General features: G+C 49.2%; 15 protein-coding genes across 15 annotated transcripts; 12 read left to right on the top strand and 3 right to left on the bottom strand.

The window, feature by feature from the left end:
- Positions 1–269: 269 nt before the first annotated feature.
- Positions 270–1,923, top strand: N7537_000503 (glutamyl-tRNA(Gln) amidotransferase subunit HER2; the record flags this gene model as incomplete). The annotated part of the gene is made up of 4 exons (XM_056891561.1): positions 270–405; positions 458–782; positions 830–1,005; positions 1,058–1,923. The coding sequence occupies 4 exons, from the start codon at positions 270–272 to the stop codon at positions 1,921–1,923; spliced, it is 1,503 nt and encodes a 500-aa protein (XP_056756556.1).
- Positions 1,924–2,053: 130 nt separating this feature from the next.
- Positions 2,054–3,916, bottom strand: N7537_000502 (SPRY domain-containing protein; the record flags this gene model as incomplete). The annotated part of the gene is made up of 1 exon (XM_056891560.1): positions 2,054–3,916. The coding sequence occupies one exon, from the start codon at positions 3,914–3,916 to the stop codon at positions 2,054–2,056; it is 1,863 nt and encodes a 620-aa protein (XP_056756555.1).
- Positions 3,917–4,383: 467 nt separating this feature from the next.
- Positions 4,384–5,963, top strand: N7537_000501 (snoRNA-binding rRNA-processing protein ENP1; the record flags this gene model as incomplete). The annotated part of the gene is made up of 3 exons (XM_056891559.1): positions 4,384–4,749; positions 4,801–5,045; positions 5,093–5,963. 3 exons carry the CDS (start codon positions 4,384–4,386, stop codon positions 5,961–5,963), a joined length of 1,482 nt encoding a protein of 493 aa, XP_056756554.1.
- A 1,353-nt stretch (positions 5,964–7,316) lies between these two features.
- On the top strand, positions 7,317–8,644 carry hacA (transcription factor HAC1; the record flags this gene model as incomplete). The annotated part of the gene is made up of 2 exons (XM_056891558.1): positions 7,317–7,519; positions 7,570–8,644. 2 exons carry the CDS (start codon positions 7,317–7,319, stop codon positions 8,642–8,644), a joined length of 1,278 nt encoding a protein of 425 aa, XP_056756553.1.
- A 347-nt stretch (positions 8,645–8,991) lies between these two features.
- On the top strand, positions 8,992–9,711 carry N7537_000499 (putative SNF7 family protein Fti1/Did2; the record flags this gene model as incomplete). The annotated part of the gene is made up of 2 exons (XM_056891557.1): positions 8,992–9,036; positions 9,127–9,711. 2 exons carry the CDS (start codon positions 8,992–8,994, stop codon positions 9,709–9,711), a joined length of 630 nt encoding a protein of 209 aa, XP_056756552.1.
- A 575-nt stretch (positions 9,712–10,286) lies between these two features.
- Positions 10,287–11,567, top strand: N7537_000498 (uncharacterized protein; the record flags this gene model as incomplete). Its single annotated transcript, XM_056891556.1, has 1 exon — positions 10,287–11,567. One exon carries the CDS (start codon positions 10,287–10,289, stop codon positions 11,565–11,567), a length of 1,281 nt encoding a protein of 426 aa, XP_056756551.1.
- A 253-nt stretch (positions 11,568–11,820) lies between these two features.
- N7537_000497 (uncharacterized protein) lies at positions 11,821–12,000 on the bottom strand (the record flags this gene model as incomplete). Its single annotated transcript, XM_056891555.1, has 1 exon — positions 11,821–12,000. One exon carries the CDS (start codon positions 11,998–12,000, stop codon positions 11,821–11,823), a length of 180 nt encoding a protein of 59 aa, XP_056756550.1.
- A 566-nt stretch (positions 12,001–12,566) lies between these two features.
- On the top strand, positions 12,567–15,088 carry N7537_000496 (Zn(II)2Cys6 transcription factor; the record flags this gene model as incomplete). Its single annotated transcript, XM_056891554.1, has 7 exons — positions 12,567–12,754; positions 12,803–13,309; positions 13,358–13,882; positions 13,935–14,073; positions 14,156–14,232; positions 14,285–14,358; positions 14,406–15,088. The coding sequence occupies 7 exons, from the start codon at positions 12,567–12,569 to the stop codon at positions 15,086–15,088; spliced, it is 2,193 nt and encodes a 730-aa protein (XP_056756549.1).
- A 346-nt stretch (positions 15,089–15,434) lies between these two features.
- Positions 15,435–15,800, top strand: N7537_000495 (uncharacterized protein; the record flags this gene model as incomplete). Its single annotated transcript, XM_056891553.1, has 1 exon — positions 15,435–15,800. The coding sequence occupies one exon, from the start codon at positions 15,435–15,437 to the stop codon at positions 15,798–15,800; it is 366 nt and encodes a 121-aa protein (XP_056756548.1).
- A 383-nt stretch (positions 15,801–16,183) lies between these two features.
- Positions 16,184–18,124, top strand: N7537_000494 (3-oxoacid CoA-transferase; the record flags this gene model as incomplete). The annotated part of the gene is made up of 7 exons (XM_056891552.1): positions 16,184–16,460; positions 16,510–16,794; positions 16,842–17,028; positions 17,084–17,459; positions 17,518–17,549; positions 17,600–17,939; positions 18,002–18,124. The coding sequence occupies 7 exons, from the start codon at positions 16,184–16,186 to the stop codon at positions 18,122–18,124; spliced, it is 1,620 nt and encodes a 539-aa protein (XP_056756547.1).
- A 1,476-nt stretch (positions 18,125–19,600) lies between these two features.
- N7537_000493 (uncharacterized protein) lies at positions 19,601–20,186 on the top strand (the record flags this gene model as incomplete). The annotated part of the gene is given in 3 exon segments (XM_056891551.1): positions 19,601–19,636; positions 19,647–19,981; positions 20,042–20,186. The coding sequence occupies 3 exon segments, from the start codon at positions 19,601–19,603 to the stop codon at positions 20,184–20,186; spliced, it is 516 nt and encodes a 171-aa protein (XP_056756546.1).
- A 365-nt stretch (positions 20,187–20,551) lies between these two features.
- On the top strand, positions 20,552–21,843 carry N7537_000492 (uncharacterized protein; the record flags this gene model as incomplete). The annotated part of the gene is made up of 2 exons (XM_056891550.1): positions 20,552–20,769; positions 20,868–21,843. The coding sequence occupies 2 exons, from the start codon at positions 20,552–20,554 to the stop codon at positions 21,841–21,843; spliced, it is 1,194 nt and encodes a 397-aa protein (XP_056756545.1).
- Positions 21,844–21,948: 105 nt separating this feature from the next.
- On the bottom strand, positions 21,949–23,931 carry N7537_000491 (uncharacterized protein; the record flags this gene model as incomplete). The annotated part of the gene is made up of 11 exons (XM_056891549.1): positions 21,949–22,066; positions 22,118–22,202; positions 22,263–22,532; positions 22,582–22,678; positions 22,730–22,859; positions 22,910–23,037; positions 23,092–23,177; positions 23,228–23,321; positions 23,378–23,552; positions 23,604–23,759; positions 23,807–23,931. 11 exons carry the CDS (start codon positions 23,929–23,931, stop codon positions 21,949–21,951), a joined length of 1,464 nt encoding a protein of 487 aa, XP_056756544.1.
- Positions 23,932–24,339: 408 nt separating this feature from the next.
- On the top strand, positions 24,340–25,275 carry N7537_000490 (uncharacterized protein; the record flags this gene model as incomplete). The annotated part of the gene is made up of 2 exons (XM_056891548.1): positions 24,340–24,543; positions 24,595–25,275. 2 exons carry the CDS (start codon positions 24,340–24,342, stop codon positions 25,273–25,275), a joined length of 885 nt encoding a protein of 294 aa, XP_056756543.1.
- A 569-nt stretch (positions 25,276–25,844) lies between these two features.
- N7537_000489 (uncharacterized protein) lies at positions 25,845–26,537 on the top strand (the record flags this gene model as incomplete). The annotated part of the gene is made up of 1 exon (XM_056891547.1): positions 25,845–26,537. The coding sequence occupies one exon, from the start codon at positions 25,845–25,847 to the stop codon at positions 26,535–26,537; it is 693 nt and encodes a 230-aa protein (XP_056756542.1).
- Between the last annotated feature and the right edge of the window lies 1 nt (position 26,538).

The following is a 26,538-nucleotide window of genomic DNA, read 5'->3' as shown; positions in this document are numbered from 1 at the left end:
AGGAACTATTGACATTGTAGCTCCGAGACCACTCAGAGTTGTTGGATATTGTTTATATTCGAGCAATAGCTATTTATTTCTAACTAGATATGGAGTCTATAATATACATATACCTATATAACTACATATCTTCCTAAATTTCTAAATTTCCAACTTCAAAGGCGACAGACACCTGAATATTAGATACCATGGAAAAGCAGCACGGACCCGGGAAACTCGCGTTCCCACTCCCTTTCTATATTGTCTGTCCTCCTCACACACCCGTCTAAATGTCCTTGTTGCGCGAGGCTGAAAAATGCGTCGCTAATCAATATGCACATGGTTTTAATGCCTTCATAACCCCACTGTCGCGCGCGGGGCCATGGCTAGACCGCGTAAAGGAAGCAGATGTACGCAAGGAAGAAGGTAGCAACATCAGACTTCCACTCTCTACTTCAGAATTAACCGATATTATCAGGGAAACCAAAGTCTGCAGTGGACGGCCGCTTGATCTCCATTAAAGACAACATCTGCACGCGCGACCTTCCGACGACCTGCGCTTCGGGAATCCTGGATAAATTTACGAGCCCGTTCAATGCTACTGTTGTCGATCAACTAGAGGCCGCCGGGGCCATTGTCGCTGGAAAGACAAATCTGGACGCATTTGGGATGGGATCACACTCGATCAATTCACATTTCGGTCCTGTCAAGAACCCTCGTCAAGATTCCAGCGGGGAAGACCTCTCGGCTGGTGGCAGCTCGGGTGGAAGTGCCGCTTCAGTCGCCGCCGACCAATGCTATGCGTAAGTAGACAGTCTTCAGCAAGGAGACTGCTTGCTGACTTCTACAGCTCACTAGGAACGGACACCGGAGGCTCGGTCAGACTCCCAGCTGCTTACACCGGCACAGTGGGATTCAAGCCGTCATACGGGCTGATCTCACGATGGGGCGTGGTGGCATACGCCAATTCCCTAGATACCGTGGGTATATTGGGGAAAACCACTGCCAATGTGCGCGATATATTCGGTGGGTTTTGGCCAGTGTGACTGGATAACGACTGTGCTAATAGCATGCCTAGACATCCTCAACCAACATGACCAGCGTGACCCTACCAACCTCTCAATATCCTCCCGCTCTCGAATCCAAGCCTCTCTCCAAACACCCCAACTTGCCTCGCGGCTGACTTCAGCCCCTCTACGAATCGGCGTGCCAATAGAGTACAACGTTTCCGAGCTGACTCCCTCAGTCCGACGGGCTTGGGCTCTTTCTCTGGCACACCTGAAGAAACAAGGACACACCGTCCACTCTGTCTCTCTGCCCGACACAAAACACGCATTATCTACTTATTATGTCGTGGGACCTGCCGAGGCATCTTCGAACCTAGCCAAATACGACGGAGTACGGTACGGTACTCGCGCCGAAGGCCCAGATGGCGAGGGAAAGCCTGATGGATATCTATTCTCAAATACCCGAGGGGAGGGATTCGGGCAAGAAGTGAAGAGACGAATTGTTCTAGGCACATTCACTTTGAGTGCCGATGCCATTGACAACTATTTCATCCAAGCACAACGGGTCCGTCGTCTAGTCCAGCAAGACTTTGATGCCGTCTTTACAGCCAAGCATCCGCTCGCTGCGCAAGGCACAGACAAAATTGCAAAAGAAAATGATGTAGATGTCATCGTATGTCCTACTGCTCCCTCATCTCCGCCACGCTTGTCGGACTTGATGAGCAAATCTCCTAAGCAATCACCCCTGGATGCATATGTCACCGACGTGTTCACCGTCCCCGCCAGTCTGGCTGGTCTACCTGCAATTTCAGTTCCCGTGACAGTGTCTGGGGAGAAAGATGCTGAACTTGCAGGAATTCAGGTCATCGGTCAATATGGAGACGATCAGTTGGTCATGAAAGTGGGAGAGATGTTAGAGGGAAGAAATTTAGATTAGGCCTATACCTGTACGATTACTATATGAAATGTATATTATGTGAATAGAATTTTGAAATCAGAATTGGTATCAATGCTATTACAGAAGCCAAACGCCCATGCCATTTTCCCATTGAGTATGTCATATGTCACTAAGTCATCTCGACATCGCCGTCACCCTGCACTTCAACGTTGGGAGTGCCAGCTGTCCCGACGCTCATCGCATCTTCAAGGCCGTGGATGCCAACATCGCCTGCAGCCGGCGTCTCGCGATTGCTATTAGCAGCGGAATCAGATGCCCCGGCAGTTCCAGGAGTATGGGCAAGGGTAGAATCAAGCGCCGCGCCGACACCACCCTTCAAAACCTCCGCCCCTCCCACAACTCCAGCTCCGTCAAGCTCAGTGTTGTTATTAATGACGTCGCCATCAATTCCGCCCCATGTGAACATGGCTTCTACCTCGTCCACGATATCGGCCATCACATCTTCAGCAATCTGATCATTGAAGCGTTCGCCTATGGCTCGGACTGGCTCCCCGGTTTCAGTCTTCTCGGGTGGCCCAACCCACCACGGCCCCTCGAATCGGCATTCGACGGCACCGCCGCCGTAGCAACTCACGGCAGGATAATAACCAATCAAGCCGTCGTCGGCATTCTCACGCTCGCCAATACCAAGATTGTTTGTGCCATTGGCTAGACGACTTGCGGGCGGCAGGAAGGCATAGAGTTCTTTGAATGGGGTGCCCATTTGTACTCCGTTCTTTAGAATGGTGATACTAGATCCGGGAAGTGTACGAAGCGTGGCGTCTTCACTGTTCAAAGGGGACGGGGGACCAAACGTCGGTGTTTCCTTGAGGTTGAAAGCGTAGTCACGGAGGTGTTTCGTAGAGAAGACATTGGATTGCTGCCAACAGAAATCCGATTTATAGTGGAAGGGAATCCGATCTCGGATGATGTTGGTTGCTACCGGTTGTGATGGGTTATTATCGGCAGGATCGTAAGTGCCCTCAACAATCTTTTTGTGAAGAGAAAGAGGTGGAAGAGTGATGAGCATGCCGATAACATCGCCTTCATTGATGGCTTCCCCCTTGGGGAAGAAGAACTCGCATCGCATGCGATTGACGACTTCGCCGTTCACATCTCGAATCCCGTACCCGTAGCAATCCACCCCAACATTCACATCAAGGTCGGCCTCACGTCGGGCGAATCCAATACGGACATGGCCACGGGGTGAAGTTGTCGATCTGCCGTTCTGGGGTGCCTGGGGATCATTGACTATGCCACTAATCACGCGCGCTTCGTAATAATATGTGCCCTCTCGAGCACATACATTGGCGCGGGCAGTATGCCACGCGTCACTGGTGGTCACTGCTGTTGCGCTCTCTGAAAACGATATGGCAGCCGGTGAATCTTCGAAACTGAAGCGGGTATGGTACGGGCGAACATCGGTCTGGCGATATTTGATATGCGGGAATCCGGGGTCTGAAATGGCGTAGCTGTAACGGAATCCATTCTTGTTGGTGAGTTTGTCGACAACCTCGTAGAAATCCCAGCTCTGACCTAAGACATCCGACGTCTTTCGGCTCACGCGATTTAATTGGCGAGGTTGTGGAGGGTATCGATCCGAGGCGTGCGGCTCGGCGAGCAACAATGGACGAAGAATGCTCAATTTTGAGCTGGGCAGGGCGGTGCTTGGTGCAGCTGTGGCTCGCTTTTTCGGTGGCGGTGCGTTCTCGGTGTCTAGTCCTTTGGCTTCACGTTTCTTGCGGCTGTCTCGCTTGTTGCGCTTAGCTCGACCATCGCCTTGGGCAGACGGGGCTGGCGACGATCGTGGATTCAAGTCGGTGAATTGTGCATTGAGCAAAGGTCCACCATTGGGAGGTAGGATTGGGGAGTTGATGTTGGATGACGGAGCGGAAGACCCGGGGGCTTGGGCAGATGCCATGATGGATGCTTTCTTTGTCCGCTGGGGTCGTGGACCGTCGATTAGCCTGTCGATCTGGAGAGAGTCAGCCATTTGAGCAAGATAAACCCAATGAGTATGGCTTTGCAGTATTTTGCTTCTGCAAAGTTAAAGGTCCTTACTCAAGTTGAAGCTTGTCTGTATGCTGTCAAGCTGTTCCAGCGTATATACGCGAAATACCCAGAGAGTTGGCAGCCTGCGGCTTGCCCAATTAAAGTATTATAGTATGCTTGTGACTTCTATATTCATTGATAGGCAGCAAACTTCCTTTGTGTATAAAAAGAGTCAATCGCATTCGCGCTGGACAATGATCTCCTTGGGAAATAAAGGCGGTCAGTGATTTATTGCAGAAAATACGTGAAGAGGCTCAGGCGGTGTGGGTATAGGCGGTGAGGAGATTGGGGGGCACCGCCGGCAGAAAAAAAAATATGACCACACAATTTGATCGTCGTGTGTACTTCGATAAGCCAGCCCAAACTACTCATTTCAGTTTCTTCGATTTATTTGAATAATCACCCACCATGCCAAAGGTATCAAGCTCCCGCGCTGCGGCAGCGGCTCGCCGACACAACCCACTCGCTGAGGATATTACTTCCGCGGGGCACCTTCGGACACAGAGCAGCAAGAAAGGCAAAGGAAAGGCCGACGAAAACGATGAGGGCGAAAATGGACAGCGTTTTGTCGACGCGAAGATGTCGCGCAAGATTCTGCAGATTGGACAGGAATTGGCCGACGAGGATGCTGCCGAGCAACTCAAGAACTCAGCACAGCCCAAGTCGAATGCATTTGAATTTGATACCCGATTCGAGGATGAGGAGGGAGCTTTCTCCGACGACGAGGGAAAGTTTGAGGCCGACGATTGGGTTGATGATGAAGTCGAGCAAGTTGTAAGACTCTTGAATCCTTGGATAATGAGATTGCTTCTAACATTTTACCAGGAGGTCGATCCCAATGATCTAGATATGTTCAACAAATTCATGCCTCACGAGGAGGACCCTATATTCCACCCCAAGGATCCCAGCTCCGCTGGTCCCACCAACCTTGCCGATTTGATTCTCGAGAAGATTGCCGAGCACGAGGCGAAGCAGGCTGGCGAGGGCCCCTATGGTCAATACATCCAAGGTGGTGGTGTCCCCGAGGATGCAGTCCAGATTCCCGCCAAGGCCGTGGAAGTATATGAGAAGTATGTTTTGCAACAGTTCCTTGTGAGGCCAAGCTAACTTGCTCTAGGGTCGGCATGATTCTTTCTCGCTACAAGTCTGGCCCGCTCCCCAAGCCCATCAAGATTCTTCCCTCTGTACCGAACTGGCAGACCCTCCTGGATATTACTCGCCCCGAGTCATGGACCGGCAACGCCGTCTACGCTGTAACCCGTATTTTCATTTCGTCCAAGCCTCACGTGGCCCAGGAGTTCATCAACACCGTGCTTTTGGAGCGCGTGCGCGAGGAAATCCACGAAACCAAAAAGTTGAACGTACACACCTACAATGCGCTGCGCAAGGCCCTGTACAAGCCCGCATGCTTCTTCAAGGGGCTTTTGTTCCCCCTCGTGTCCACCGGAACTTGCACCCTGCGTGAAGCACACATTGTTTCTTCTGTGGTTGCCCGCGTCTCCGTTCCCGTACTGCACTCCGCCGCCGCCCTGCTCCGCATGTGTGATCTGGCCGCGGAACAGTCGTTGACCTCCCTGGAAAGCACCGGTGCTGTCAACATGTTCATCCGCGTCTTCTTGGAGAAGAAGTATGCCCTGCCATACAAGGTCATCGACGCCCTTGTATTCCACTTCATGCGTTTCCGCGCCGTCGATGCTTCGGATGATGCCATGAATGACGGACCCACAGGGCTCGGTTCCAAGGCCTACAAGCTGCCAGTTCTCTGGCACCAGTCCCTTTTGGTCTTTGCCCAGCGCTATCGTAACGACATCACTGAGGACCAGCGTGAAGCGCTTCTCGACTTGCTTCTCGTCCGTGGACACAAGGACATTGGACCTGAAGTGCGACGCGAACTGCTTGCTGGCCGAGGACGTGGTGTGGTGGTCCCTGACCCGGAGGCCCAGAATGCTCTCGATGCTGGCGACGACACGATGGACGTCACCATGTAGATGAGGTCAATTGATCATAGCCCCGCACATGTTCGCTTACGATATTGTCATGAGCACGTTTCTATGGGATGGCGTTTTTTTTTCTTTCTTTGTTTGAGGGACTGCATATAATTCCCCTGGTGTCGAAGGTTTCCAAAATGGGATGACAATACCGATCACTAAATTTAGTGTATTGAATTGAGGTAGACATATACCGTTATCTTTTCTCCATATGCAGCAAATGGTAGGAGTCACCCCTATAGGTAAACTCCCGAGGTCATCCCTAAATAGTAACGGAGGGGCAATGTATACGTTGTTCGACGTACGTTTCAGCCCCTCGGCCTAGGCTCCATGATTCTGCCGTGTTCGAGATAGTTCCATAGTTCCGTCGCATCCCCAGTTTCCGCCAATCTAGGTGACACACTGACCCCCTTCTCCATAGATGTACACAATTACAGTATCACTTTCTCAGTCAGGGGCACGGAGAATTAACGGGGCGGGGCATGATTAACCTGCAAAACACCTGTGATTGGCGTTTAAATGGAGCATTCTCCGGGCAATCCTGATCGCGCCTTCAGGAGAGAACGTATCGATACTAGGTCCACCCTAGATTGTTCGAGACTCTTCGTGATATCGGATCATTTACATTGTGGGACAGACGTATCATGATTCAGATAGATCGATTCGGAGTGACCGGATGTGCCTTGTATCACCCGAGAGATCATAAGCTGAATAAATATCGAAATATTACTCCATACATATATGTATGTTGTATGCACTCGAATACAATTGTATCGGGCTCAAGATCCCAATTATAGAACTCCGAGGCAAAACAAGTGTGCCCACTTAGGACGTAGGTCCTCCGTACGGAGCTCCGTCGTAACAAGTGCGATGTTTCAGCGGTAAATCATAATTGGCTGCCGACAGGGGCTGAACCATGGAATGCAGGGGGAAATTAACGTAATTTACGTGTCTCGTTACATAAACTCAGCCCCCTTTTGAGGTACTTGGTGACACATGGTAAAATGTATGGTGTAGCTTGTACCTGATGTACGTGTAGGCCCAGGTTCCAAGGTTTTCCCCCCTTTGTTCCATCCGACGCCATCCCTTTCAGACCACGCTGGCCTCTACTTAAACCTCATCTCGCCCATCCGTTTGCAGTTGAACAGCTGTCCTTTCCATCCTTTCTTTCTCTCTTTTCGCTGACTCACCCTCTGACTCAATCTTCCCCGGAGTCTGGTCTCCGGTGCCGATCGTGATGATAACGTGGCCTCTGTGATCTGATCCTCTTTTCACTCGTGTCATTATAAGTCTATACATATACACTGATTATTATTCACGTCCGGCACCGGTTATCCATTTGACCCTGTCACCATGGCGGATACTATCAACCCGTTGGATACCCTCCCAGCCTCACCATCCCCAGAGATGTACACAGTTTCCCCCACGGATACATCATTAGACTCTCCAGAGCCCGAAGATGATATCAAGGATGAAGATGACGAGAAGAAGCCAACAAAGAAGAGAAAGTCTTGGGGACAAGAACTCCCAACCCCCAAAACAAATCTCCCTCCCAGGTATGTTGCCCACCTTGTTTCAAATCTCTGAACCCCGCTAACTCTCCTAGAAAACGCGCCAAGACAGATGATGAAAAAGAGCAGCGCCGGATAGAACGGGTCCTCCGGAATCGTGCTGCTGCTCAAACATCACGCGAGCGCAAGCGTCTCGAAATGGAGAAACTCGAGACTGAAAAGATCCGAATGGAGCAACAAAACCAGTTCCTGATCCAGCGTCTATCCCAGATGGAGACGGAAAACAACCGTCTGAGCCAACAAGTGGCTAAACTCTCCGCCGAGGTCCGTGGATCTCGCAGCGTGACTCCCAAGGCCAGCTCTCCCGCCATCGAATCTCCCACCCTCACGCCTACCCTCTTCAAACAAGAAGGCAACGAACTTCCTATGGAACGGATTCCTTTCCCCACTCCCTCCGTTACCGACTACTCTCCTACCCTCAAACCTTCCACTCTGGCTGAGGCCTCCGACGTGACACAACATCCTGCAGCGGTGTTGTGCGACCTGCAGTGTCCGTCGCTGGCCTCGAAGGATCTGGAAGCGCCCTACCCCTCTTCGACCTCTCCGATGAACCTCAGACTGCAAATGATGTTGCAGCTCCTCTTTCTGACGATGACTTCCGTCGCCTGTTCCACGGTGATTCACCCGCTGAGCCAAATCCTTCTTTCCCTGAAGACGGGTTTGCCTTTGACGTTCTCGACGGAGGAGATCTATCAGCATTTCCCTTTGATTCTATGGTTGATTTCGACCCCGACTCTGTCGTCCTCGAGGGTGTCCAACCGTCCGGTCTTTCGGATGAGACTTCTCACCAGACTACTAGCTTGCAGCCCAGCCTTGGCGCGTCCACTTCGAGATGCGACGGGCAGAGCATTGCAGCTAGCGGTTAGTGAGACTTTCTCCCTGCAGACCTGGTCGGCTGGCGCCTCGGAGGCTCGACCGAGTTGGGAGTCGTTATTAACCATGGCCTGGGCAATCGATAGTCTCAGCCTGTCTAAACGACACCAGCGGGGAAACACAATGAAATCCGGTCGGCAACGCAGTAATGGAAAGATGCATCGAGGTACACGGAGTTTCGGGAGTTCCAGCGCGAGCAAGGCTCTTTCATCCTTGCTCATGGGCAAACAGCGCTGAGGGTTCCAATTTGTTTTGGCCTGTATACTAGTTTTTATAATGCAAAATTGACTGGCTCATCTTGCAATTATTTCCGAGACATAATAGTACATGTAGTAACAATTGTAGTAATACTTTTATATCGCCACAAGTAAACTTAATCCATTTCAAAAGTTAACAGAGACATTGTTTCGGTATATTCGTCAAATCTATCTAGACTTGTTGCTAAAATACACCGACCTCGGGACGCTAAAGAATGCACTGAATGCGGTCAGTGACGTTGCCACGCGCCCCCAAATCCATCTGCCTTCCACAACACCCAAATACACCTGCAAGCCTCCTCCTCTATAATATCTTTAACCGACATCATGGTTCGCAAAGACCCTATCTTCGAAGCCCGCACAAATGTCAAAGTAAATTGTCTCCCCGCACCCTGCTTCCCCTCCCCACAGCGTGCATCACCCCGCCTATGCATGAACCGATTGCTAACCTTATCTTCCCAGCTACACTCCAACAGACTCAAGAAAGAAGCCGTCCGAGCGGAGGCGACCTTCAAATCCGAAAAGGCCAAAGCCGACAAAGCGATGAAAAACCGCGAGTTCCAGATCGCCCGCATTCACGCCGCCTCCGCCGTACGCGAGAAACGACGCCAGGTAACACTCAAATCTGAAGCGGCACGCGCAGATGTCATCATCAACGAACTTAAGGCCGCTCAAAGTACCCGTGACACATCCCGGACGCTCGCTATGGCGTCGCGGGGCCTAGACGCTGCCTCACGGAGCGTCAACCTCGAACACCTCGTCTCCCACGCTAACAACTTCCTCGCCCGGTCGGAAGACTTTAAGATCGCTAGTAGTGCGATCGAGGATGTCGCACAGGGTATATCGATGCAGGAATACGGTGCGGAGGGTGAGGCCGACGTTGATCGGCTTATGGAACAACTGGCAGATGATGCGGGTGTTGATATGCGCCTGAACCTCGAGGCGGATGCTGCGCCCAAGGAGGAGGTTAAGGAGCCTAAGCAGGTGGATGCCGAGGTGGAGGATGGTTTGGGTGCAAGGCTACGAGCTTTACGGGCTGCTAATTGAGCAAGTGGCTGGTGCTCTCTCTATCTCTTTCCCCTCCTGGGTACTCTGGATTTAAGGGACTGTCAATCCCCCATATAGACTCCTCGCGATCTCTGGACCTTGCAACACACTGACGATCCACGAAGTTACGCTTGTATTTCTTTCTGTGCTGTTATTTTCTGCGTTTTTCCTTGCGTGACTAGGCGTATTCAACAAAGTTTTTTTTTTTCTTTCTTTTTCCATGAGGCTAGTCCAATTCTGTGTCGCTAACAAAAAGACTAAGAAAAGAGACGAGTTCGGTAAAAACATGAGGCGAAAAGTCTAGGGTCTTTGACTAGATCGTAAACAGACTAGACCGTCCACTTAGCTCTGGCAAATTGAGAGACATCACCAATCACATCCGAGCATCTACCTACTCTAATGCAGGCAATTTCCACCCGAGCAAGAACCAGTATAGCTTGGGCGACAAAGCGCCCCCAAATTGACCAAAAATAAGGGTCTTCCAACATGAGGCGCTATCTAATTTTTTTTTTTAATAAAGCCATGGACGCCTCGTTCCTGGCTGTTTCCCCTGCAATCCCAAAGGACCATTCAAGATGGCACCTTCACACTCGTTTCTTCTTTTCTTGTCACTCGTTTTGAGCCCATTCGTTCAGGCCGCCCCTTGGATTGTGACTGATACCTACGAACAAGAGGTTAATACAGATTACTACTCCGAGTTGGTCACCGAGATCAATCAAATCTCTCCAACTGCAACTTTACCAGTCGAGGCCCTGTCAACCATTACTTCCACCAATACCAACTACGACTATACCGTTGTCGAAAAGCTGTATCCCACTGGCTATGGCGAGGAGCGCGATTTATACGATGGCTACCCCAACGCTATCAATAGTGATAGGACCTATCACAGCACCATCTACAAGGTCAACCTGACTTTCTCGGCCCCGACAGCCTGCTCTACTCAATGGACCACCACGACCGCTGCCACAGTCCGCCCTCCCTATGGGATCGCGACCTTGCTGCCCAGGGATAATGTAGTAACCTCAACCTCGGTCGACAACAGCCAGCCATTCGAGCCCATGACCTACATCTACGAAGTGGTCTTCGTGGAACCCACCCAAATCCCCAGCAAGACTCTGGACTCTTTGAGCCTCTACAACACCCCTACCTCTCGGTATATAGGTTCCGGATGCCAGTACACAGGCGTCAGCAGTGATTATAACGGCAACTCTGGATACTACACTGGCATTTCGGACGGACCAGGAAGCACTCAGTACACCGATGGATCATCCGACTCCGATGGAACATCCAGCAGTGGCAGTGGCTACTACGACTATGGCTACGATGACGACTACAACTGGTTCACCAGCACCTGGGGATCCGGCCTCGGCATCTCCTACCTGGCAATTGTACTCATCTGCGGATTAGGCTGGATCGGCATAGTTTTCATCCTGGGCATGATCGAAGCCTGGGTGCGATTCCGTCGTCTCATGACGGGCTGGCAGACCCGTCGTGGTTTCCCTCTTTTCTGGTCATTCATTTTGCTCCCTCTTTCTCTTTTCTGTCTGTTTTGTTTCCGCAAGGGCTACCGCGCTCGCAGCAAAGAGGATGCCGAGATCCTCCAGAAGAGGTGGGACTCAATGGGTTTCTGGACCAAGATGCGTCTCTTCTTCGCTTGGGGCTTCCGCTTCAAGTACCCGACTGTCTTGGGTCCGGCGCCTCCGTCTGTCAAGGCAAACAAAAGGCCTGTTGAGTCTGGTCCGCGCTTGTTGGATGTTACTCCTCCCGGTACCAATGCGCCTTCGCGGGTTGCATCGACAGAAGGTGCTCCAGGTGCTGGTCATGGCGAGGAATCCGGTCCCGTTCGCTATGCTTGATTGAAAATTTATATGTGATTATTTGCTACTTTAGATTCGGTTATATGTTCACTGTCCGTTGGCATGTCACGAAAAGGACCAATGGCCATATTGTTTTGGGCTTGTATTTAGCGACTAATCTTTAATTGATACCACTCACTCGTTACTCGGTATACTTGCATGGTCACTACAGATATCAGTAAATTAAGTACAAACAGATATCTAACATCTGAAATATAGAGTATGACTCTAATATCATCAATGTCCACAATAATTACTCGGCGGCGACTACTTTAGATACCGTCCTGCTCATGCCCAGTCCAAGACCCATGTCCAACCTGAAAATGTCTTCCTCCTTTAGCATCTTCCAGGTTTCTCTCCAATGTCCATCCTTCGACTGTATCACATCCGTTTCATCGGCGTTGGATTTCTTGGTTAAGGTCGTTGGCGGCATCGTGTTCTACCACTATCGCCACCTGGTTGTAGACTGTTTGTGGCGAGGGGGACTAACTGGGAATGTATTTAAAATATTGGGAAGTTGAATAGTCTGGACTCTCCAAGTCGGGACTTTTTTTCCCTCTTCAAATTCAAATTCAATTATAAGTGAGAAATATATAATCGACTTGAGAAATGAGCTATAACATTTTTCAGATCAGACGCTTTTCGTTCTTAGATACACTATGTAGTACTGGAAGCAACCGCTTGTTCCTTCGCACCAAAGCTAAAAAGCAAAGACAATTGAAGTAGTCTATCTCTTTCATTGTTGAAAACAGATACAATAAGATAAAACAGCAAAAAAAGAAATCTTAGGTTTGGTTTTTAGGAATAGCCGAACGCGGGGGTCGAACCCGCAGCCTTAAGATTAAGAGTCTTACGCTCTACCGATTGAGCTAGCCCGGCCGGGCTGTTGAAAGAGGCTCCACATAATGCTACATTAGCCAAAACTAGTCCTAGTAAATCATCCCGACTCCCGCACCTCCATGACGTTAGTGTCCATGGCCGAGGTTAAAACATTTACTCATGGAGATCGATTCGGCAGGTTCGGCATCAAGCCCGCATGGAAAACAAGCTGCATGCTTGAACTGTCGGCGGAGCAAGATTCGTTGCAACCGCCTGGCAGGCGAGTCCAGCTGCGAGAAATGTAAACAGACCAGTGCAGAGTGTATTGTGCCCAACCATCATCTGGGTCGACAAAAGGGTGTCAAAAAGTGAGTCAAATGAAGGCGTCGTGTAATAAAATATTGACCGGAGTCTAGTAAACGCAAGGGCCTGGAGAAAGCTATACACCAGATCGAGCAGGCAATCAAGCGGCCCAAGGTCGACTCCTCTAATGATGATGAGGCTCAAAGGGCCATTTCAGTCCTCCAGGAACTCCTCGGTAAAGTCCAGGGCCAGTTAATGCAGAACGAGCATGAACATGAACATGAGCGTGGCTATTCCGAGGCATCAGATCACCCGCGCATGACATCTCCACGTGATATGCACGCAGAGGAGAGTCTTGCTCTTGACGATGCAGAGAATCCTCTTCAGTTGCTTGCTAGAGCTTCGGATCTTCAGCTTTCGCCGACCGACATGCGGCGTGCGCCAAAGTCTCCACTACCATTGTCAGAGGGTCCATCGTTCCTTCAGAGCACCCCGATAGGAGAACCGAGTGCCAAGTCCTTTTTTGTTCCTGCGAAAGCAAATCTCGATGTTGGGCCTGAAGTTGACCCTATTGAACTAGGCTTAGTTACATTCGATGAGTCGGAGTCCTTGTTCTCATTGTAAGCGCTTTGTCTTTCATTTTAAACATATATAACTGACAGTCCAAGTTTCTACGAAAACCTTGCACATACACGATGGGGCCTGGATCCTTTGGTACACACCCCGTCATTCGTACGGTCCCAGTCGGCTTTTCTTTTTACTTCGATAATGGCAGGTGCAGCCTTATTTTTACCGTCTGCTGCTGCTCTATCTAAGAGACTATCGAGGCACTGCAAATGGCTCGCGAAGCGAGTGTTCACACACCGCTATAGATCTGTTGAGATTGTTCTGGCTTTCATGGTGAATGTTCCATGGATGTCTCCCGGTGATAGACTAGGAGACGATGATACTTGCTCCTATATTGCCATGGCTCTCACTGTGGCTCTAGACTTATCTTTGAACAAGATTGTCTCACCCTCTTCAAGCTTTGACCAAGAACTCCTGAATGGTCTAGCACGGGCTGAGTGTATTGATGCCAAGAGGGCTTTACATATGGATGGATTTGATGATATTGATCCGTCTTCAGAGTGGGGCCTCAGGCTGTTGCGAAGACGCGAAAGAGCTTGGATTGCCTTGTATGTCGTGGAGAGGGGGTACGTGTGATTCTCTTAGTAGTGCATCTGGGTCTGGCACTAACTTGCTCAGTGTTTGTCTTGCGCGTGGACGAAGCTATACGGTACCTCCAACAACGCTCGTCGAAAATTGCGATCGTTGGCACCTATCCAATATTGCAGACCCACGTGATGGTCCCATGAATTCCATGGCAGTTCTCCGAAGGGACCTTGTAGGTGCCATCCCAAGTCTCATCCCAAACCGCCTTAAAAATACCCATATCATGCTATTAAATTCAATTCTAACGGTTGTAGGATGGACTCTTTCAGAAAGTTAAATCAAGCTGTGATAGTTATCGCTTCGTCGATACCGGCTCAGAAGCTGCTCATTCGTATGCTATTGTGCCTTTGATAAATATCATTTATATACTGACTATACTATAGGATTAAGAGAACCATCCAAACCTTCTACGAGCAGTGGTATGCAACATGGGCCTTGTCAATAGGCGAAGGAGACAGTAAGCTAATACCTAACATTGATTGACCAAATATTAACCATTTACAGCACGCTCCCTACCCCCATATGTCGAGATTCTCGTTACACATACTCAGTTATCCACCTATGGTGGTGTCATCAATCACCCAACAGCTCCAATCGAAGTCAAACGATTCTTCCGAGCCGCTGGTCTATCGTCTGCATTGAACGTCTTGCGAGCAGCCATCCAAGGCGAATCTCGACTAAAATCAATGCCAAACAATACCGTAATAATGATCTCCTTTGCCGCATGCTCTGCCCTCAGCCTCAGCATAACACCCGGCGACAGCAGATCCAGCCTGGCACCAAGCGTCCGAAATCTCATCGAAGAGACGGCCGGTGTCCTAGAGAGAATTGGAGCAACACCAAGTCACAGAAGCGGTGCCTCTGTGCTTTACGGAAGATTCCTACGTGAGTTGATCCGACGTGCACCGGCCTTGCCTCTAAAATCCCGAGGCAACCCAGACAGGGTACATCCACCCGAGCCAGCATTTCCGTCTGCTTGTCTGGATCATGGTCCGCTGCCAGTAACACTACCACCCGAGGATCTATGGTTTGAAACATTGCAATTCTCTGCCATGTCTGATAATCAGATCGTCGATGCGGTGAATCGAGCAGGTACCGCGTTTGGTGCGTCCATCCCGGATGTGCCTCTTGATAACATGCTTAATTGGGATTGGCTCGACTTTGCCAACCCGGATTTCAATTTTTAGTAGGATAGGAAGGTAGATATTTGCATACCCATTGTTTATTTTTTTTTCTTGTGTTTATTTGATCCAACCTTTGTTTTCTGAATATATTCATATTACCAGCTTGTACATATCGATACTCTTTCGCCTACCATACTAAATGCAAGGCACTGGTTTCCCCAAGATTTCTGCAAATCCGACAGATCATCATTGGGGGCCATCTTGGCCAACGTCATCGCCCCTCTCCGAAGCATATCAACAAGTCACATCTTCGACATCGATTTCACACACAAACCCTACTGTGATCAATTAGAACATAACTCACAGTTGATACGCATAAACTCCAAACCACCCCAAAGAAAGCACCACCATGGTCCTCGACTGGAGTGCCCTAGCCCCAGGTCCAGCTGGAACTGCTATGCTAGGCGAGAGAGGGATCGAAGGCGCTGCCCGACGCGGACGCGAGCGTATACGCCGCGAGCAAGCAGAGCAAAGAGAAGTTGAAAAGAAACTCCAGAATGGTGATAATATGGCGTCGGAAGCTACATCGATACCGACAAATCAATCAAAAGAGCTCAGGTCCAAACCTGAGAGGCCTAAGGAGGCCGGCGATTCCCCGCCCAAGTCTTCAATGGGTTCCGATGCGGATACTTTGACAAGGCAGAGTGATGGGCGGAGGCAACGAGGGGGTATTAGGGGGAAGCTGAGCCAGTTTAAGAAACAGTTGACGGGATGAATAAGGGATTGTTTATTTCTTTTGTTGATATCTAGTTTATTTGGTGTCCTATACTGGGTACCTATGACATCAGAGGGAATTTATACGAGCTGCTTGCTTGTTTTTCCCATTCATAATAGACCAATGGGATTAAGTCGTTACTATCCCAGTTGTTTTATGTAAGCTGTGGAATTTAACTGACTAACTAATTGGAATTCAATCGGAAATTAAAAGAAGAATAGAAGAATTGGTAGAAGATCAGAAGAAGGTCCGCTCGGAGGGCTTCCGCGCGTGGCCGCTCGGCGTCCAGAAGTAGCCCCGACTAGCCGATGCCGTGAATGTTTTAACTGCGCGATGATTTCATTTCCAAAGTTTTTTTGTTTTTGTCTAAACAATTATTAAACATGACGGCCCTTAGGATTTCCACTACATTGTCGCGCAAAGCGCTCACTACCTGTCGACCTCGACTCTTCCTTGGAGTGCGCGCCAGCGTGCGCCCCTTGCAACCATTCAGTACCAGCACCAGCACTAGATACTCCACAACAGCGCCATTACGATCCCTCGCTCCTAAGATTGAGCGCGGCGGCTCAAAACTCTTCAAAGATGCTGATGCCGCAGTCGCAGATGTCAAGAGCGGATCGACAATCCTTAGCTCTGGGTTCGGTCTTTGCGGAGTTGCAGGTACGTGGACGAGCAACCAGAGGGGTAACGAAGCTAATACGCAGTATAGAAACCCTCATTAATGCCATGCGCCGCCGAGGCGCTGATCAATTACACTCCCTGACAGCCGTTTCGAACAATGCCGGCGCCGCGGGCAAGGGAGGCCTTTCGACACTCTCGCAGAACGGCCAGATCGACCGTCTGATCCTTTCATACCTCGGGAACAATAAATTGTTGGAGAAGAAATATTTGACGGGACATATTGCTATTGAACTTTGTCCTCAAGGTACTTTGGCTGAACGTCTCCGTGCTGGAGGTGCTGGGATTCCAGCTTTCTTTACCCCGACGGGAGTCCGTATGTTAGATCCCCCTCAGACTATGCTCGTCGCTGACAAGTGAAAGACACATTTATCCAGGAGGGAAAAATTCCCGTTCGCATGGATGAGTCTGGTAAAGTTCTGGAGTCCGGCAAGCCGCGCGAGACCCGAGAATTTAATGGCAAGACATACCTCATGGAAGAAGCCTTGACTGGAGATGTAGCTATTCTCAGAGCTTGGAAGGCGGATGAGGCTGGTAATTGCGTGTTCCGGTGAGTATATATAGCTATGAGTACAACCTAGAACCTGGATACTGACATCGGATAGATACACCACCAAAGCATTTGGCCCTATCATGGCCAAAGCTGCGACTCTGACCATTGTAGAGGCGGAGAACATTGTCCCAGTTGGCTCCATTGACCCCAATGACGTGGACCTACCGGGTATTTTCGTGGATCGGATCGTTCCTGCCACGGACGACAAGCACATGGAAAACAAGAAGTTGCGCTCGGAGGAAATTGCAATTGGGTCTGCTAAAGATGCGGCTCAGATTCAGAGAGAACTCATTGGTCGTCGGGCGGCTAAGGAGCTTAAGCCGGGATTCTATGTGAATCTGGGTGTTGGTATTCCCACGTTGGCACCGTCGTTCCTGCCCAAAGATGTGAAGGTTTGGATTCAGTCGGAGAATGGCATTTTGGGAATGGTACGTTTCTTAAATTTTTTTTTTTTTTTTTTCCAGGAGCTGGTCTAACAAAATATAGGGTGATTATCCCACCGAGCAAGAATTGGATCCGTAAGTTGTTCCCGGATGAGGTGACCTGTACTCTTACTAACTCAGACTAGCGATATCATCAATGCCGGAAAAGAAACCGTGACCCTGGTTCCTGGAGCCGCCACATTCGACAGCACCGAGTCCTTTGGCATGATCCGCGGAGGTCATGTAGATGTGTCTATTCTCGGCGCTTTGCAAGTAAGTGCCAACGGCGATCTAGCCAACTATATGATCCCCGGTAAGGTGTTCAAGGGTATGGGAGGAGCAATGGATTTGATCTCGAACCCGGAAAAGACGAAGATCGTGGTGGCCACGAGCCATGTCGCGAAAGATGGATCGCCCAAGATTGTACAAAAGTGCAGTCTGCCGTTAACTGGTGCCAATGTTGTTAGCACTATCATCACCGACCTGGTAAGTGTGAAGAGTCTAGTTGATTTAGATCAAAACTGACAAAGGTACAGTGTGTTTTCCAGGTGAATCGAGCTACTGGAGAGCTCACACTGACGGAGCTTGCTCCGGGTGTTGAGGTGGAAGAGGTGCAGAGGAAGACGGATGCTAAGTTTACCATTGCCGATACCCTTGAAATTATGGAATAAAGGCCGTGGGAGTCAGGAGTGTATATACCCTACCGAAGATGCTAAGTTGGACAAAGGCAACGGCATAAGCTGAGCGACGTTTAGATTTGAGTTAAGGCCGTAAGCCATAGACGCGAGAATAACACACTCTTCATCTACTCACCAGATAATAATATTTCTAAAGACCAGAAAGGAAATCATGCCACAGACGTATACACCAATCTCGGAGCTTTCGACTAATCAATTACCCCGTGTTCTTCGATTTCTTGCCTCGGTAAACCACTTCTAGCAACTAAGCCAGCTCATTACGACCCATTGGCGCCACTCATAGTTGTTGCCCTGAGAGAGATTCTCGAATCCTTTCCAGAACAAATCTACCTTGAGCTACGGCCCTCGATTCGGAAGACCAATGATCTAGAGAGCTGATGGCTTGATCAATCCAGTCTGGCCAGTCCACCAAATAGTCCACAATCCCTCCTGCTTTGACAGCCGCAAGAATTTGCAAAGCCGCACTTAGCACATTTCTCCCAGTGAACCAGGATCCATGATGTCTGTGCTTTGTAGGTTTGGACTGAACTATATGAAAGCAGCACTCGATAGCTTTCTCAACAAATATTTTGGCCTCGGGTGACTTGTCGTGTTCTGCTCTGTGATGTATAGCAAAGTAGACGAAAGGTCGGTACAACCAAGATCTGAGCTCTAAGAATCGGGCTTGGAGGTTATATGTCAGCTCTTGGCCAGGGGTTGAGTCCCATTCCTCGAAGCGAATGATTGTTGGCAATATTTTGAACCTGAAAAAAAGCAAATTCCATCCTCAGCAGCCGGGAAGATAATTTTCTCCAAAAAGGAGTGGACGAGAAACGATCAGATCTTACCAGCGATGTATTTCCGTCTCCAAGTCTGCCGTGGGTTGGGGTAAATGTGGCAGATAACCAGGGTTCCATTGGGAGTTGGGTATATGATACAAGGTGTTGAGTATTTGCGCTTCAATACGCTTCAATTTAATATCCGACAAGTAATAATACCATGATCTCTCGCAGGTGGTGCGGTTGGCCTCTATGCTTTCCGAACTTTCGCCCATAAGTGCAAGATATTGGTACGGGAGGAATCACTCTTCTGGAGGTGATGGATACATGTTGTCTACCTGTAGAAGCCTACTTACCCGGGGAACCAAAGCTCTGGGAATGCGATCAAAGTTGATCCGGCAGCTTTCGCTTTGCAAATGAGGGTTAGATCAGCCTCTATGGTTTCGGAGATACTGATTGTAATTCCGGTCCAATCGCGATTCTGCAATGGCAAAGGCCAGTTTGGAGGTGGGCTTCTGACAAGACCCACCTTCATTTCTTGATAGTAGCTTTATACCTACGTATGTAGGTATGTGCCACACAGTCTATATACCCCCTCGTAAATATAACATAATGAGTTGTAGCTTCCTTACACTTCCCAGTCGGGGAGTCTCGGCGATAAGCTGCAAACATAAGTGGAAGTTACCTGGATATGGTGAAAACCGAGGGGAATCGTCACCGTCTTATGGTTACTTCAGACGCTAGCATGGTTTAGTCAATGGGGTGGCAATGGTGTGGTATCCTTTTACTTCACAGCCGTTCTCAAAACGGTTGGCATTACTGAGTCCAGTGAGCAGTTGATAATCTCAGCATCCCTCCAAATTTGGAATCTTTTGTGTGGTGTCACTGCTGCCTCGTTCGTTAGCCGACTCGGCAAACGACCATTGTTCCATGCCTTGGCAATCATCATGCTCTTGGGCTACATCTTGATCACTGGGCTCTCAGGATCCTTTGCTCAAACTCGGGATAAATCCGTTGGAATTGCAGTGGTTCCGTTCTTACTCATTTACTTTGCTGGACATGGCATTGCATTGTACGTTACGCCCCAGCAGGTTCTTGGTGGTACTTATACTGAAGTTCTTTTTTCATAAAGGACCCCTCTGTTGGTTGCCTATCTGTGTGAGATTTGGCAATTCACTCTCCGCTCCAAAGGCCTCAGTCTTACGTGGATCGCCTCCTGCCTTTTCGCATCATTCAACTCTCTGGTCAATCCGATTGCTCTGGATGCCATTTCATAGAAATATTATTTCGTGTTCCTAGCGGTACTTATCACTTACGGTGTCACCCAATACTGTTTTTACCCTGAAACCAAGGGATATCCCTCGGAGCAGATACAAACTTGGATGACACAGACCGGAACAACACAGACTGAATGTTGCATTTGGCGAATTGTACATAGAATTACATACTGTCTTAGATTCTTGTTTTCTATAGCGTCTAGTACCTAAGTGGGATAATTAGGCAGAAGTATTGTTCTTCAGACATCCGCGAATCCCGGGGTCCACACCTCTAAGAGTCTTAGGCTCAAACAAGCTCACGCGATAAAATAAGTGTACATGTGCCCTTAAGTAAAAAGATCTTCATTTCACCTTTCTATATCACCATGGTACTTTATCCATATGGTCTGGAGCTCACCCCAGAGCGTGAAGTTATCTTATTCTCCAATCAAGTGCTAATGGAGCCAATCATCCCATACAAGCCTAGATCCTCTAGTTCGATCTGGAAATGCTCTCACCCGGACTGCATTGCATATCCACGCTCCAAGAGAGCCATTTTCTGCCGAGCAGTGCAACGACCTCTCCGGGCATTTATATTCATTATGTGTGTACCCACTGTTATAGTCTCCATATTTTTTGCTTGTTTGATTGTTTTCTCCACACTTGTCATGTCATACTTAAACTGACAATGTCTCACTTTAGTGGCATCCTCACTGTTGCATCGCAATGCTTCCTTTATCTCTTTCAACATGATCTCGCCTTGGATGTGTTCCCCAGTGAACACTACTCGAGGCTTTCTAACTGGTCTAACCACGGCGTCATCCCCGTACCATGCAACTCGCACAACGACTACTGGCGTCACATCCCCCTACACTCAGCACTTCGTGCAGGATGTACCGGTGTCGAGGTTGATGTCTGGCCATGGGGAAGTGATATCTTAGTGGGCCATTCACCTTCCACAGTCCTCCCGGGAACATTGCAGAGCCTCTATCTTGACCCGTTACTGAAGGTGCTCGACACACACAATGCACCTCCTTCTCGTAACTGGCCGAAAGTTACAAGTCAGGAAATGGTCGGGCTATTTTCCTATGACCCAAGACAGACCCTGACCTTGCTGATCGATTGCAAAACCGAGGGTGATCGGACCTGGGCTCTTCTTCTCGAACAGCTGAACCCGTTGCGTGAAAAGGGCTACCTGACTCACTTCAATGGCTCTGATGTTGTATACGGCCCAATTACTGTTGTTGTCGGTGGAGATGCACCTTTTCATATGATCGCCGAGAACTCGACCTACCGCGATGTCTTTTACGATGCACCTCTTGGCAACTTGACCTTCCCCACTGGAATAACGGCAGATTACAACAAACTAATGGAGTCCACCTATAACCCATTCAACAGCTATTATGCCTCAACAGATTTCCACAAGACTATTGGGCCTCTGTATCTTGGTCGTCTGTCGGATGCTCAGCTCGCTATTCTTCGGAGTCAGATACATGCAGCCCATGAGTTGGGACTGAAGGTACGGTATTGGGGAACTCCTAATTGGCCGGTTGGACTGCGGAATAAGGTTTGGCATGTACTTGTGCACGAGGGTGTGGATGTGGTAAATACGGATGATTTAAGTGGTGTAACTAAGCAGGACTGGAAGCGTCGCCACTGGTGGCAGTGGTGGGTATAACACGATTTGTGCAGAATAATACGTTGAATCCAAAGTAATAAACTAATCCAGAAACCGCAACCAGGAGATTTATAGAGCACGTAAATTATGTCTACTAGACATCACTCATAACACCATCATAAAGTCTGGGTTACGATCATCGTTGTACCCCGCGTATTGATCGTACTTACCCCTCCTTTTGTCTCGGTTGATCTTCGCGCAGTAGAGCACGTTAAATAGAATCCTATGTAAATCAGCAATGACCCTTGGGCGAATGAAAAATAAATATACTCACATAAACCATGCAAACACCAGCAACCCAAGGATAATGGTATGTCCACGGTGAAAGAGGGGCCCATTTCGAGATGGATAGTTGAAAGCTATAGCACTGATATTAGAGATCTGTATGACAAAATAATCTCAGTATGTGGACGACTTACTCGAAACAAATCCTCCAGCATTTGCAATTGCCAGCTGCAGCGCTGATGTAGTGGCTCTTTTATAATGTCCCGCAGAGTTGTTCGATAACCAGACCAGGATGCACGGTACACTGGCGTATTGACCAGTTGCCATAAGGAAGGTCATGCCATATTGGACGCGAGGGGAGTCAATATTGGCGATGGCTGCATATCCAATGATAGCGATTGGCAGCGTGAAGAGCATCACCACGCCTCGGAGACGGAGACGGTCGGAGATTATGGCAACGACGACTAAAAAATGGATGAGCATTTAAGAAAATTAATTGAAAAGTAGACAAACCTGTGAGCACGGCTGCGACAGCATAAGGTATCACAGACCACAACTGAACCTCGTTTGCATCTTTGGCGAAACCGAGGTTTTTGATAATCGTCGGCAACTAGAAATCGTCAGTGGCTTTTAGACGGATATAGAAATAGGGAGGTCATACAAACAAGCCAAAAGAGTATAGTCCAGAGAGAATGGCAAAATACGCCGAGGCAGAGAGCCACACTTGTAGATCCAGCACACCTCGACGTACTTCGGACCATTTGAACGATTCTGCCTCAGGCGTCAAGCAACTGTTTGCGTCAGCCAAGCTTTTATCATGCAGTGGGCCAGAAAAGCTTACTCTAGGGATCCGGGGCTATCAAGCATCAGCCTTTTCCCTCCGAATTCCTTTTCCTCCACCGTCAAGAAAGATGCAGACTCCAAGCTATTTGGAAGGACGAAGAAACTAAACACTCCAGAGACAAATGTCTAATTGAAAGTCAGACAAAATTTTTTGTTTTAATGGAAGTCACCTTCACATACCAAAAGTCCCTCGATAATCAAGATCCAGCGCCAACCTTCTATACCCCCTCGAGGCCCAATTTCGGCCAGTCCGCGAGCGAGAAGCCCTAATTTGTTAGCATCTGCCGAGAGGTAGATGAAATCAATGCGTATGTACCTCCAAATGCGCCTGACAGGGAAGCAGCGGTGTAGAACAATCCAATCCGCAGAGCCAAATCGCCCCGTCTGTAGAAAGAAGATAAATACAAGACCTTTTTTCTTTGTTAGCTATGAGCAGTGTCAATCCCGTCTAGTGTTGGAAACGTACCATGCCAGGGAGAAGACCCCCCTCCGCAATGCCCAATAAAGCCCGGACGACGACGAAACCAGCAAAATTCTGCACAAATCCTAGACACATGGTAATGATGCCCCAAATCGCCGTCAAGAACGGCAGCCAAATCTTCGGCGATGCTTTCTTGAGCACCAGATTACTCGGCAGCTCGCTTCCATATCAATTAGCCTCTGGTGCTAGGATCCAATGGAAGACAACGTACCTGCAAATGTAGGTGAGATAGAACACAGCCAAGCCGATATCATACTGATGATCTGTGATAGAAAGGTCCGCTTCTAAACCGAGAATCTTCGCATTACCGACATTGGTTCTGTCCAAAAATGACATGAGGAAAAGCAGTGCTAGAATAGGAAGAATACTGGCAAGTATTAGCAAGCGAATTCTGATTGTAATGCCTGGACTGACTGTATATCCAGCTTCCACAACACCTTCCGTGTCAATTTCTGCTGATGCGCGAGGTCGCCATGTCGATCGAGGGGCGATGGTTTTGCATCTTCGACCTCTGAAACTCTTGACTTGGGTGGGTCCATGGTGACTTGGTTAGTTGCTTGGCGACGCACGAATGATCTTATTCTCCTAGATTATCTGTTGTAGATTAGGATAGTGAAAAAAGAGGAAACGAATTGAAAGAAATAGCCCACAAACGGTCAGAGAGAAGCTTCTTCGGCTGGCACTTCTGGGTCCGAGCTTCCAGGCCCTCTCCAGCCCCCGTTTCATCCAATGGCAAGAGCTTCCTTAAGTTCGTGTCCGGCACTTTGGTTTCCCCGCGATCCCCGGATTTTGATGTGTTCCCCACCGGTAATATTACAGAAATAATACAGTTAAGTTACTGCTAAATTACGGCCCCTCCTGGTATCTTTCGGTGTTCACTTCTGAGCTCCGTTTGTTTCCACTTCCCGAGGTCGGCAGGAGAATTGGTCTCCAGCACCCATTCTTTAATGGAAAAACATCCACACCCAGGGCAAAAGAGCTCATCATCTGACATGTCTAGACTTTCAACCAGCCTCAAGGCATTGATCAATGCCCCTGCCGCCCGGCCATCCACTGTCCCAGCGCCAGCAAACATAACCTCGGTCTACCAAAAGATCCAACAGACGGCGCAATCCAAACAGATCTCGCAGCCATCATGGGTCGCACTTTCAGTGAGTCAATCCCTGTAGCTAAGATTGAACGTGATCTAACATCAATGTCAGACCGCAGCAACAATGACCATGAACTCCCCGGAGTCCCTCGCCGCCCTCTACGAGCTAGCCAGCACCAACCCCGACAAACAAGTCGAGACCGCCGAGCTCATGCGCGAAGTCGGTCTAAAATGCATTAGTTTCAACGGCATCCCACGTACCATAAACTGCCTCAACGCCTTTCGAGCCAGCCTCCCAGACTCAGTCGGCAGCCAGCTCTCCCGCATCCCCACCCGCGCCCCAACACCGGAGAACATCACCGCGATCAGTGAGCGCGGCCACGCACTCTGGGATTCTATCTACCGCCCATTCGAGAATAAGCTATTCAATAAATTGGCCGACTCACACCCCGACCTACCGGTGCACATCCTGCACAGTAACTACGGTGCCCTGTTGTCTGATCCGGAGCGTAGCACTGGCGCCTCTGCTGGGCGCATTCTAACGTCTATTGTTGCTGTCTCGTGTTTGCGCGCTCAGTCGGGTGTTGGTCCCCAGGTCATTTCGCATGTGTTTGGGTTGCGGAAGGCGATTGAGGATGGCTCGTGGGTGAATGATGTTGAGGGGGAAGAGGCTGCGCGGTGGCTGGCTAGTGATGAGGGGAATACTTGGATTTTGAATAGTGTTGATGCTATCGTTGAGGCTATTAGTCAGGGTGCTGGGTCGAACTTTGCTCCTGCGCGTGCGAAGCTGTAAATTTATAGAGATTATATGTCATATATATATTCAATACCATTGGTTCGCTCTGAAAGTGGAAGAGTTGAGGACTCTTTATCGAGTATCGAGTGAGTTCATCCGTGCGGGCGAGGCGACCATACACCTGCGCTAATTTTCCTTGGGGCAAGGAATTGATTGGAGATCAAGCTGCATGACTGTCCAACGAATACCCACAGGTGTTCGGCGCCTTGATAAATAAAATCAGGCAACATGAGACCCCCTGGTAGTATCTACGGAAGAAAAACCCACACAGGTGCTCGTTTTAATAACGTGCTCATCAGAATCCCTGCACCAAAATGCAGTGAGCTGGCCTCACAATGCGACTTACAACCAATTCCACCAATCGCCGTGATATTCCCGTGACTGCTCCGGGTAAGCTGCATAACTAAGTCAGAAGATACTACTGTCACCAATTCGATTGCGTTATCACATAAATTAAAAGACCGGTTCAATCCGCTCGTGCATACCCTACGTGTTAGTGGCGCGAAAGAAGTGAAGCTGCCATAGACACTTAAGCCCATCATGCCTGTTCAATTCGTTGTCGGGCAATGGCACCTGCGATTCGCGAGGTTACCCAGACCCTGATCGAGGCCGACACCACATTTGTGTCAGTCATTACCCTGGAGAATACCAGCCCGTGGCCAACGTTGAACTTGGTTACATGGACAGCGACAACTCCATTCACGACTGTCATCCACGTGGTCAGCATAGCTGAAACTCCGACACCTGAGCAAACCCATTCAGGCACAAGCAGCGGACTATCAGATGGAAACAAAGGCGCAATAGCGGGGTGTATCCTCGGTGCTGTGGTCTTTCTACTGCTCTTATACTATCTTTATCTATGTCGTTTGCAGTCGCGGGCGTTGACTCGACGGTCGCGCAAAGTTCCAGTTGATTCGAAAGATCCCACACCGCCTCCTGATCCTGATCCTGATCCTGATCCTCATCCTGCTGATGAGAAACCGGCGAGGGAAAAGAAGACTGTTACCATCTCGTCCGATCTTCCGCGGTATTTTCGTCGATACTCGCGTTCGAAGGATGACAAGTCGTACATCTCTCCACTTGTGAGGATATCGACGGAAATGAACTTGAGGACTAAGCTCCAGACAAGAGAAGGGAGATTAGGACAACCGGTGCGCTTCATGATTCGATCGCGGGAGAAACAAAAACCAAGGAAGAAGCGTCGGAGATCTCACAGGCGTCGAAGCAAACGCAAGTCTTCGAAGACCGATATGAATTGAT

Source organism: Penicillium hordei (genome assembly GCF_028827395.1).
Source record: "Penicillium hordei strain IBT 12815 chromosome Unknown utg000001l_segment0_segment0, whole genome shotgun sequence".
NCBI classification, from domain to species: domain Eukaryota; kingdom Fungi; phylum Ascomycota; class Eurotiomycetes; order Eurotiales; family Aspergillaceae; genus Penicillium; species Penicillium hordei.
This window is presented reverse-complemented; position numbering and strand designations above follow the sequence as displayed.